This window comes from Dendrobates tinctorius, unplaced genomic scaffold (genome assembly GCF_039654945.1).
Source record: "Dendrobates tinctorius isolate UK_male_01 unplaced genomic scaffold, ASM3965494v1 ptg000184l, whole genome shotgun sequence".
Classification (NCBI taxonomy): domain Eukaryota; kingdom Metazoa; phylum Chordata; class Amphibia; order Anura; family Dendrobatidae; genus Dendrobates; species Dendrobates tinctorius.
Genome location: NW_027361851.1, coordinates 17321047 through 17334000, shown reverse-complemented (window position 1 = coordinate 17334000; position 12954 = coordinate 17321047). Strand labels below are relative to the sequence as shown.

Genomic DNA, 12954 nt, shown 5'->3' with positions numbered 1-12954 from the left:
GGGTTTCTCCCTCAACAAAAGGTCAAAACGCTCTTTCGTCACCCGTTTTCAGGCACGTTTTCGGGCCTTTTGCAACCCCGGGTGGACTACAGCGGCCAATTCCACCGCCTCAGGCCGCCCCAACCAGGATAGGGAGCAGCAGGTCTCATATAGAGCCAACCCATTGGGGAGAATGCGTACTCAGCAGCCCAAATCGGGGGTATCCAGATCCCAAAGATCGACGGCCAAATGACTTGAGGCCTTTACCAGACGACATCGGCAAGGTGGGCAGCCGCCTACTCTGGTTTGACCACGTCGGGGTCAATGTCACTCACGACGCATGGGTAAAGGAATTGGTGGCCACAGGTTACAAAATAGAATGTCAGATACCCTCCAAGATGGTTTTTTCTTTCCCGGCTTCCCAGGGTGGATACCCAGGCAAGGGCTCTATTGGGAGCCATCAAGTCGCTCCAGCACAACGGAGTCATTGTTCCAGTGCCGTAACACGAAAGAGCTCAGGGGTTCTATTCCAACCTTTTTTGCGGTTCCCAAAAAAGACGGGTCTGTCAGGCCTGTTTTGGACCTGAAGCTTCTGAACAAATTCATCATGATCAGACATTTCCGGATGGAGTCTCTCCGTTCAGTCATATCGGCCATGGAGCAGTGAGAATACTTGGCCTCAATAGACATCCAGGACGCATATCTGCATATTCCCATTTTTCCTCCTCATTAGAGGTTTCTACGCTCCGCCATTAGCGATCAACATTTTCAGTTTCGTAGCGCTACCCTTTGGGCTAGCCACGGCTCGCGGAGTGTTCACAAAGGTTATGGCAGTTGTCATGGCCACACTGCATTCTCGAGGCATAGTCGCCTTGCCTTATCTGGACGACCTCTTGGTCGAGGGCCCGTCAATACGGGCATGCGAGGAAAATGTCAACATCACGCTAGATACTATTGCCCGCTTAGGATGGTTGGTCAATGCAAAGTCGTCATCCCTTGTGCCAGCTCAGAGGATCTCCTTCCTAGGAATTATCTTCGACACTTGCCGAGGGGTGGTAATTCTCCCTCAGGAAAAAGCGCTAGCTCTCTGGCAGGGGGTCTGGACACTTCGCCAACCAGTCCCTCATACCATCCGATCCGGGATGAGGATTCTAGGGAAAATGGTGGCAGCAATGGAAGCGATACCTTTCGCCTAGTTCCATCTTCGCCCCCTGCAGCACGCCCTCTTGTCAGCCTGGGACAAGAATCCTGTCAAGCTCGACCGGCGGTGCAAACTGTCCTCTTAAGTCAGGCAGTCGCTCGGATGGTGGATAAACAGTTCCTCTCTGGCCCAGGGGAAACCTTTCCCCCAGGTCATTGGTTGGTAATGACAACCGACGCCAGTCTCCTCGGTTGGGGAGCGGTGTTTTTGCCACTACATATCCCAGAATAGTGGTCGCCACAGGAGGCACGCCTCCCGATCAACTTATTGGAGATACGAGCAATTCGGCTGGCTCTGCAGAGGTGTCATCACTTTCTAGCAGGCCGCCCCATCCGTATTCAATCGGACAACACCACGGTGGTGGCTTACATAAATCATCAAGGGGGCACCCGCAGCAGAGCAACCATGCGCGAGGTGGGGCACGTTCTTCAGTGGGCTGAAGCAAACCACTCGGTGATTTCGTCTGTCCACATCCCAGGCGTGGAAAATTGGGCGGCAGACTTTCTCAGCCGGCAGGGTCTTGCATCCGGAGAGTGGTCTCTACATCCCGAAGTTTTTCAGCAGATTTGTCAACTCTGGGGAGCTCGGATGTGGACCTGATGGCTTCCAGAGTGAATTGCAAGGTGTCCACATATGTCGCTCGGGCCAGGGACCCGCAGGCATTCGCGGTGGACGCGTTGGTTCTGCCATGGAACCAGTTTTGCCTCCCATATCTATTACCCCCACTGCCACTACTTCCGAGAGTCATCAAAAAGATCAAGACGGAAGGGGTGCCGGCAATTCTGCTGGCCCCAGACTGGCCCCGTCGAGCGTGGTACGCAGATCTAATGCAGCTGCTCGCCGACGTTCCTTGGCGCCTGCCAGAGCGCCCAGATCTAATGTCTCAAGGGCCGATTTGCCATCCGAACTCAGGGATCCTGTGTTTGACGGCATGGCCGTTGAATCTTGGATTCTAGCCCAGGCAGGGTTCGGGAGCGAGGTGGTCGCTACAATGATTAGCGCCCAGAAGCCTGCTTCAGCACGAATTTACCACCACACCTGGAAGGTGTTCTTTGCTTGGTGTCGAGGCCGCGGTGTTTCTCAGCTGAGATTCTTGATCCCCAACATCTTGGCTTTTCTCCAGTCGGGCTTAGACTCGGGCTTTGCCCCAAGTTCCCTCAGGAGACAAATATCGGCCTTATCCATCCTGTTCCAGCGCAATTTGCAGGTGAAGACTGTTCATTCAGGGAGTCTCCCACTTGGTACCTCTCTATAAGGCGCCTATGGATGCTTGGGACCTTAACATGGTCCTAAGTGTTCTGCAGGAAGCTCCATTTGAACCTCTTCAGGATATCTCTTTGAGGTACCTTTTCTTGGAAAGTGGTGTTCCTAGTGTCCATCACTTCCATCAGGCGGGTTTCTGAGCTGGCGGTTCTATCGTGCCGAGCTCCGTTCCTCACTTTCCATAAGGATAAGGTAGTCCTCAGACCAGCCCCTCCTTTTCTGCCGAAAGTCGTGTCCTCTTTTCACATTAATGAAGATGTTGTTTTGCCTTCATTTTTGTCCAGCACCGGTGCACCGTTTGGAAAAGACTCTTCACACGTTAGACCTGGTAAGAGCACTCCGGAGATGCGTGTCGCGGATGGCACCCTTTCGTCAGACGGACGCGCGGTTCGTGTTCAACGAAGGGCGCAGGAAGGGACTCGCTGCCTCAGTCGATCATAGCCAGATTGATTCGTTTGACTGTTCAGGAGTCCTACCGCATTAGAGGCACGCCGATTCCAGCAGGGATCAGAACGCACTCTACCCGGGCAGTGGGCGCCTCTTGGGCGCTTCAGCACCAGGCTTTGATGGAACAGGTTTGCAAGGCAGCAACCTGGTCCAGCCTGCACACATTTCTCAAACATTATAATATCCATGCTCAGGCCTCGGCGGATGCGAGCCTGGGTAGAAGGAATCTCCAATCAGCGGTGGCGCACCTTTAAGCAAGAGGTGCATGTAGCTTGGATCGGTGAGTCAATCTCCCACCCAGGGACTGCTTTAGGACGTCCCACAGTATCTGTGTCCCCCAATGACGCGAAGGAGAAACATGGATTTTTGTGATAACTCACTGTAAAATCCTTTTCTCCGAGACGCTCATTGGGGGGGACAGCACCCACCTTATTAGCCAGTTGGCTCTTGTTTGTTTAAATTTATATGCATTTGCTAATTTGATATGAGTGGTGTTTTTGGACATGTTGTACCTGTATTAAGGCTGATTTTGTTGTCCTACTGCTTTGGCACCAAACTGATATCCGCCTGCAATAGAGGCAAGGGTGTATACGGCGGAGGAGGAGCTAACCTCTTTTTTTCACTTAGTGTCAGCCTCCTAGCGGCAGAAGCATACACCCACAGTATCTGTGTCCCCCAATGAGCGTCTCGGAGAAAAGGATTTTACGGTGAGTTATCATAAAAATCCATGTTTCTAGTCTCTCTAGGTATTGTAGTTCCCTCATCCCCTTTATTAATTTTGTTGCCCTCCTTTGTACTCGCTCTAGTTTCATTATATCCTTCCTGAGCTCCAGTGCCCAAAACTATACACAGTACTCCATATGCAGTCTAACCAGGGATTTATACAGAGGCAGTATAATGCTCTCATCATGTGTATCCAGACCCCTTTTAATGCACCCCATGATCCTGTTTGCCTTTGCTGCCGCTGTCTGGCACTGGCTGCTTCAGGTAAGTTTATCATTAACTAGGATCCCCAAGTCCTTCTCCATGTCAGATTTACCCAGTGGTTTCCCATTCATTGTGTAATGATGATATTGATTCCTTCTTTCCATGTGTAGAATCTTACATTTATCACTGTTAAACTGCATCTGACAACTTTCAGCCTAAGTTTACAACTTATCAAGATCCATCTGTAGCAGAACACTATCTTCTCTTGTATTGACTGCTTTACATAGTTTTGTATAATCTGCAAATATCAATATTTTACAGTGTAAACCTTCTACCAGATCATTAATAAATATGTTGATGAGAATGGGTCCCATCTCCGACCCCTGCGATACCCCACTGGTCACAGCGACCCAGTTAGAGAATATACTTTATAACCACCCTCTGCTTTCTATGACTCAGCCAGTTACTTACCCATTTACACACATTTTTCTCCTTGGCCCAGGTAAGACACTTCTGGCTTTGTCTATTGGTCATGAGTAGCTTGACACAAGGTATGTGACATTTGTAGCCCATGTCCTGGATATGTCTGTGTGTGGTGGCTCTTGAAGCAATGACTCCAGCAGCGGTCCACTCCTTGTTAATCTCCCTTAGATTTTTGAATGGCCTTTTCTTAACAGTCCTTTCAAGGCTGCTGTTATCCCGGTTGCTTGTGCACCTTTTTCTACCTCACTTTTTCCTTCCACTCAACTGTTCATTAATATGCGTGGATACAGCACTCTGTGAACAGCCAACTTCTTTAGCAATGACCTTTTGTGGCTTACCCTCCTTGTGGAGTGTGTCAATGACTGCCTTCTGGACATCTGTGAAGTCAGCAGTCTTCCCCATGATTGTGGAGCCTACTGAAACAGACTAAGGGACCTTTTTAAACACTTTGCAGGTGTTTTTTGTCAATTATTCTTATTTACTGAGGTAATGACTTATGGATTCTCATTGGCTGTAAGCCATAATCATCAACATTAAAAGAAATAGACACGTGAAATATATCATTCTGATTGTATTGACTCTATATAAAGTTTCACTTTTTGTATTGAAGAACTGAAATACATTAACTTTTTAATGATATTCTAATTTTGTGAGAAGTGTGTGTGTATGTGTGTGTGTGTGTATGTATGTATGTATATATATATATGTGTGTATATTATTTAATGTATATGTAAACTAAGGGGGCAGGTCAGTGGGGGGTCAGTGACCTTTCAGCTGTCTGCATTATGAATGCCTAATCAGAGCAGCACATGAAGACCCCCCATAGTCCCCACCCCCACAGGCCGCCCCAGAGAACAAGCGCATCATTAACTCAAAACTGAAACTAAAGATTAAACAACAACCACAAGACGGATTTCATCACCAGGTATCATTAATCAGTATAACGGCGCCAACCTGACCCTTTCTGTAGGTTACTGTGCACAATCCTGCTGACAGGTTCCCTTTATGTGCTTAAAGATTACCTTTGGTTCATTTGTGAACTTGCGGATTATTCGCCTTGCTTTTGGTGTGATCTTTGTTGGCCACACGTAGAAGGAATTCAAAAACATCATTACCCTCCCTATTGGTGCACAATCTGGCCATAGACTGATAGAGTAGGAGTGAGCAGCTGATGGCTACACTGCTTATGCTAATTGACATCTGGTAGTCCGCTATCAATCCAGGATAACATCTGCAGTCATATCCATCTTTATCTCATATCACTTTAGGTTTTTTTAACTTGTTATCTGCACCCCTACATATTTGTAACTTTATTTTAAATATATTTTTTTCTCTCTCCATTTTAGCTTAAAAAACATTGAAACATTGAGTAATTTTCTGCGCTCTGTCATCTGTTTGTCTTCGGGGGACCTCTTGCCATGCATTTATCTCTGTCTGAACCGTCTGGGTCCCGCCTACGAAGGCCTGGAGCTTGGGATTGGAGAGACAGTATTAATGAAGGCTGTAGCACAAGCAACAGGTAATGGAGTTCCTAAACGTACAGAGCAAACTGGAGAGAGGGAACAATTTCATAGCACCTAATTGGTATTATATGCAAAGCCATTCTCAGAATTCTTTTATTTTTCACAAAGCACAGTAAGTGCATACTTATTTTTAATATACTGACTGAGCCAAACATAGTTTTTCTTCTTTTTGGTATTTGTATTTTTTCGATGCATTCATCTTCCCATCTTGGATTTGTTCTTATTGTTATCTCGTAAAACTGCATTTCCCATCAGCATTTGCTTCTTCTCAATGCTGCAGTCTCCCGGCTGAATCACCAAGTCCTCTTTTGAGATAATTGCCCATTCCCTTTGTTTGCTCCAGTGTGATGATGTTGACGCTGCAGTCTTTGAAAGTCAGCATATACAGTGGGGCAAAAAATTATTTAGTCAGTCAGCAATAGTGCAAGTTCCACCACTTAAAAAGATGAGAGGCGTCTGTAATTTACATCATAGGTAGACCTCAACTATGGGAGACAAACTGAGAAAAAAAAATCCAGAAAATCACATTGTCTGTTTTTTTTTCATTTTATTTGCATATTATGGTGGAAAATAAGTATTTGGTCAGAAACAAGCAATCAAGATTTCTGGCTCTCACAGACCTGTAACTTCTTCTTTAAGAGTCTCCTCTTTCCTCCACTCATTACCTGTAGTAATGGCACCTGTTTAAACTTGTTATCAGTATAAAAAGACACCTGTGCACACCCTCAAACAGTCTGACTCCAAACTCCACTATGGTGAAGACCAAAGAGCTGTCAAAGGACACCAGAAACAAAATTGTAGCCCTGCACCAGGCTGGGAAGACTGAATCTGCAATAGCCAACCAGCTTGGAGTGAAGAAATCAACTGTGGGAGCAATAATTAGAACATGGAAGACATACAAGACCACTGATAATCTCCCTCGATCTGGTGCTCCACGCAAAATCCCACCCCGTGGGGTCAGAATGATCACAAGAACGGTGAGCAAAAATCCCAGAACCACGCTGGGGGACCTAGTGAATGAACTGCAGAGCTGGGACCAATGTAACAAGGCCTACCATAAGTAACACACTACGCCACCATGGACTCAGATCCTGCAGTGCCAGACGTGTCCCACTGCTTAAGCCTGTACATGTCCGGGCCCGTCTGAAGTTTGCTAGAGAGCATTTGGATGATCCAGAGGAGTTTTGGGAGAATGTCCTATGGTCTGATGAAACCAAACTGGAACTGTTTGGTAGAAACACAACTTGTCGTGTTTGGAGGAAAAAGAATACTGAGTTGCATCCATCAAACACCATACCTACTGTAAAGCATGGTGGTGGAAACATCATGCTTTGGGGCTGTTTCTCTGCAAAGGGACCAGGACGACTGATCCGGGTACATGAAAGAATGAATGGGGCCATGTATCGTGAGATTTTGAGTGCAAACCTCCTTCCATCAGCAAGGGCATTGAATATGAAACGTGGCTGGGTCTTTCAACATGACAATGATCCAAAGCACACCGCCAGGGCAACGAAGGAGTGGCTTCGTAAGAAGCATTTCAAGGTCCTGGAGTGGCCTAGCCAGTCTCCAGATCTCAACCCTATAGAAAACCTTTGGAGGGAGTTGAAAGTCCGTGTTGCCAAGCGAAAAGCCAAAAACATCACTGCTCTAGAGGAGATCTGCATGGAGGAAAGGGCCAACATACCAACAACAGTGTGTGGCAACCTTGTGAAGACTTACAGAAAACGTTTGACCTCTGTCATTGCCAACAAAGGTTATATCACAAAGTATTGAGATGAAATTTTGTTTCTGACCAAATACTTATTTTCCACCATAATATGCAAATAAAATGAAAAAAAAAACAGACAATGTGATTTTCTGGATTTTTTTTTCTCAGTTTGTCTCCCATAGTTGAGGTCTACCTATGATGTAAATTACAGACGCCTCTCATCTTTTTAAGTGGTGGAACTTGCACTATTGCTGACTGACTAAATACTTTTTTGCCCCACTGTATACTTGTAAGGGCGGGCAGAGAACGCCTCTCTCCTGTGCAGTGAGCGTGGTGAGGAGAAGGTGTATACTGGTCAGCTCTGACAGGGGCATTCTGAGCCTGGATGCTGCAATGGTCAGCGCCAACATCACCAGGCTGGAGTCATCAGTCACTTGGCCAGGATCCTATACTGCCCTGATGACTGGGGGTAACCATTTTACAAACAGAAGCAAGGTTTTACTTTATAATTAATGCAAATCCATAAAACAAGTACTTTAGGTACTGACACTATTGTAATATTCAGTCTTTTGCCTGCAAAAGCATGGGGTTAGATTAATAGGTGATTTTCTGATGTCCGCTTCCCTTTAGTCTAGTGTTACACAATGCCATGTGATGCGCAACAACAGTTCTCTGAGAGTATGTGCACACGTTGCGGATTTTGGCCCTGCGGATCCACAGCAGATTCTCCTGCGGTGTACAGTACCATTATATTCAATGTAAAATAAAAAACGTTGTGCACATGCTGCGGATATTTCTGCGCAGATTTTCTGCGGTTTTGAATGTTAATTTTTTGTGCGGATTCCGCAGCGTTTTTACACCTCTTCCATTATAGGAATCCGCAGGTGTAAAAACCAAGGCTGTGGAGTCGGTCGGTGCTCATTTTGGTGGAGTCGGTATAAAATGGACCGACTCCAACTCCTAAAATATATAATAAATTTGGTACAGTAGTTCAATGCAGAATGTGCTGAATATTTTTTCATAGGAATTTGGGAAAGTTATGAAAGGTCCTATAAATGGCTGTTCTATTCCTGATCTAAGGCTACATTCACACACAGCATTTTTGCTGCGTTTTTTGTGGATACGTTTTTCAGCTGCAAAAGCAGATCAGATTTTTAAAAAACCGCATCACCTGAAAGGTTTTTGAGCTCATAGATAATGTTTTCAATATCAAAAGCAGATTAGAAATATTCTCTATCCATTTATCCATATCTGTCTCCATATCTTATCTGCACCAAAAAGAATGAAAGCTGGGTAGCACACAGACTAACACTTCCTGCCAGGCAAAGGAGGAGGAAAGAGCTTCTCAAACATCATTAACAAGATATTTTGTAAGTGACAAAGTTACTGTAACAATGACAGCAGATATGTTTAAAAGACAGCTCCTCCAGCTTGTTGTGAAGGACGGTGTACCATTATCATTATTTGCACGACCAGCTTTTACAGCTCTTAATGGAGAAATGGCCACAAACTTGGTGTTTCTCTGGAAAGAGAAAGTATTAGAAAATTAGTGATTGAAGAAGCCCTTAAACAAAAGGAAGATCTTAAAAAGACTCTCAAAAGACGCTTCATGTTTCTTAAAATGGACGCCTGCACACGTCACAGAGTGAACTATTTTGCCATCAATATTCAATATGTTTGTGACAACAAAAAATTGTTACCAACACGCTGGCAGTAAAAGATACTAAAGCTCATCACAGCAGCCAGTTTCTCCAGGCCTTAGTGGAAAAAGTTCTGCAAGATTACGAACTCAAAAAAGAACAGGTTCTTGCTATTGTAACGGACAATGCTTCAAACATAAGTACAATTACACTGATGAATGAGAGTAATGAACAACAGCTAGAGGGACATTTAGGATTCAGTATGTTTGAGATGGAAGACCACAGTGCTGTTCATGTAACTGAGGAGAAAACAGATATTATAACAGAAGAACAGCAAAATTATACTGTAGAAATTGATGATCTTGTTGAAGCTGCTTCAAAACACTTTCCTATTCATCACATGCGCTGTGTTGTGCACACGCTGCAGCTGGCAATAAGAGAAAGTCTGCAAGAGGGACATGCTGGAAATCTGATTGGAAAAGTGAGGAAATTGGTTATTGCCGCCAGAACCCCTAAAATTGATTCCATCTTGAAGAGACGTGCTGGAAAAGGGCAATTGTTGACAAGCCAGTGGGTGGGGCAGCACTTATTTAATGATTGAGTGATTGCTTGAACTACAACCGTTTCTTATAGATATGATAAACCCTCAGGTAACCCAAAATGAAGGTCAATGGACACAGGTGGCTGAATTGAAGGAATTGCTTAATCACCCATTTACCGTGACTAAAAAATTACAAGCTAAGGATTTAACTTCTGGCATTTTCATGAGGGAGTGGAAGAACTTGCTATTTTGCTGTTTAATCGCAGATGGCATTTCTGCTTCAATGAAACGGAGAGAGACACAGCTATTGGAAAATAAAAATTTTCTGGCAGCTGTTTATGTGGACCCAAGTCATCATATACTGCTTAATAATCAACAGCTTACTAAAGGAAAAGAAGCTCTGACTGAGGTAGCAGTTAGGATGAGTGGCCTACAGGAGGACTGCCAGGCGCAAGAGGACTCGGGTCCTGACAGTGCTAGTGCTGCCATATCTTCATCCTCATCAGATGAGGAGTTTGACATTGACAAGTATTTGGATGACATGGAGCAGGCAAAGCGTTGCCGCAAGGAAAAAGATTTCACTCCGTCTCCTATAGCAAGCAGATTGACCATATTTCAGCAAAATGTTTCACTTGCTCTCAAAGAAATTGAAAAATTCAACCGTTCATCAAAACTGACTGTGCATGAGGCAATTCCTTTATACCTGGAAATTGTTAGAGATGTTGCCCATGTGGTTACGGCTTTGTCTCCAAACCAAGTTACTGTAGAGAGGTTGTTCCCCGACCTTAAAATTATTAGGTCAGACTTGAGGTCATCTATGAAGGAGGATCTGATGGAGGCAATTCTATTTCTTAGAATAAATTCACAGACTGCACAGAATGTTATTTAGTATGTTTTTTTTTGAAAACTGTTTTTTGCCACTTAGAGTTTATTACATAGTGTGATATATATATATATATATATATATATATATATATATATATATATATGTATATATGTGATCGATATTATACAGTGTGTTACATATTTACAATTTATTACAGTTTTTTGTGTTCTAAAGTTGTATTCCAATAAATAGACATTATGTTCTATCTAAATATCTTGATTATTGTATCATAAAAATGATTTAATGTCTGATGTTCACATTGTACTAGAATAAATCTTTCACTTAACCCTTTCGCGCCTGAGCCTGTTTTTAACTTCGTGACCAAGCCAATTTTTTCAATTCTGACCAGTGTCACTTTATGAGGCCATAACTCTAGAACTCTTCAACGGATCCTGCTGATTCTGACATTGTTTTCTCATGACATATTGTACTTCAAGATAGTGGTAAAATTTCTTAGATATGAACTGCGCTTATATGTTAAAAAAATCGAAATTTGGCAAAAATTTTGAAAATTTTGCAATTTTCAAACTTTTAATTTTTATGCCCTTAAATCAGAGAGTGATATCGCACAAAATAGTTAATAAATAACATTTCCCACATGTCTACTTTACATCTGCACAATTTTGGAAACATTATTTTTTTTTTTTTGGAAGTTATAAGGGTTAAAAGTTGACCAGCGATTTCTCATTTTTACAAAAAAATTTACAACACCATTTTTTTTAGGGACCACCTCACATTTGAAGAGTTTGGGGGGTCAATATGACAGAAAATACCCAAAAGTGACACCATTCTAAAAACTGCACCTCTCAATGTGCTCAAAACCACATTCAAGAAGTTTATTAACCCTTCAGGTGCTTCACATGAATGAATGGAATGTGGAAGGAAAAAATAAACATTTAACTTTTTTTCACAAACATTTTACTTCAGAACCATTTTTTTTATTTTCACAAGTGTAAAAACAGAAAATGAACCACAAAATTTTTTGTGCAATTTCTCCCAAATACGCCGATACCCCGTATGTGGGGCTAAACCACTGTTTGAGCACACGGCAGAGCTCAGAAAGGAAGGAGTGCCGTTTGACTTTTTCAATGCAGAATTGGCTGGAATTGAGATAGGACGCCATGTCGCATTTGGAGAGCCCCTAATGTGCCTAATCAGTGGAAACCCCCACAAGTGACCCCATTTTGGAAACTAGACCCCTTAAAGAACTTATCTAGATGTGTGGTGAGCACTTTGAACCCCCAAGTGCTTCACAGAAGTTTATAACGTAGAGCCATGAAAATAAAAAATCATTTTTGTTCCACAAACATGATCTTTTAGCCCCCAATTTTTTATTTTCACAAGGGTAACTGGAGAAATTGGACCCCAAAAGTTGTTGTCCAATTTGTCCTGAGTACACTGGTACCCCACATGTGGGGGGGGGGACCACTGTTTGGGCACACGGTGGGGCTCGGAAGGGAAGTAGTGACGTTTTGGAATGCAGACTTTGATGGAATGGTCTGCGGGTGTCATGTCGCGTTTGCAGAGCCCCTGATGTGCCTAAACAGTGGAAATCCTCCACAAGTGACCCCTTTTTGGAAACTAGACCCCCCCAAGGAACTTATCTAGATGTGTGGTGAGCACTTTGAACCCCCAAGTGTTTCACTAAAGTTTATAATGTAGAGCCGTGAAAATAAAAAAATCATTTTTTTTCCACAAAAATGATCTTTTAGCTCCCAATTTTTATTTTCACAAGGGTAACAGGAGAAATTGGACCCTAAGAGTTGTTGTCCAATTTGTCCTGAGTACGCTGGTACCCCACATGTGGGGGGGGACCACTGTTTGGGCACACGGTGGGGCTCGGAAGGGAAGTAGTGACGTTCTGGAATGCAGACTTTGATAGAGTGGTCTGAAGGGCGTCATATTGCATTTACAGAGCCCCTGATGTACCTAAACAGTGGAAACCCCCAATTCGAATTCCAACCCTAACCCCAACACACCCCTAACCCTAGCCCTAACCCTAGCCCTAGCCCTAGACATAGCCCTAGCCTGCCTACCTGCTTTTTTTTTCTTTACTTTTTTTTTTTATTTTTGTGTTTTTTATTTTTTGTATTTTTGACTCATAGTAACGCCACTATGTCACTGTGTGACAAGATCGCTGCCTGACACAGCTGTTGCAGGCAGCGATCAGCTGTGCCAGGCAGCGATCTAGTCACACTGTAACGCTGCTTCACCTCTGCTCATCTGTCAGCATGAGCTCAGAGGAGAAGTCGCGTTATAATGAGGGAGATCGCCGGGAAACAAGCAGCTTTCCCAGCGAGCTCTCTCATTGGCTGCTGTGACGCGACGTCATCAGGACCTGAACCAATCAGGTCTC

At 44.0% G+C, this 12954-nt stretch overlaps 1 protein-coding gene across 6 annotated transcripts in view; it reads left to right on the top strand.

Moving 5' to 3' along the window:
• Positions 1-12954, top strand: part of LIG1 (DNA ligase 1) — a 314922-nt gene that overhangs the window by 152513 nt on the left and 149455 nt on the right. For all 6 annotated transcript variants that reach the window (XM_073552127.1, XM_073552126.1, XM_073552125.1 and 3 more), the window contains one exon: positions 5647-5819. In XM_073552127.1, coding sequence (XP_073408228.1) covers positions 5647-5819 — 173 coding nt within the window. The remainder of the gene's footprint in view (positions 1-5646; positions 5820-12954) is intronic.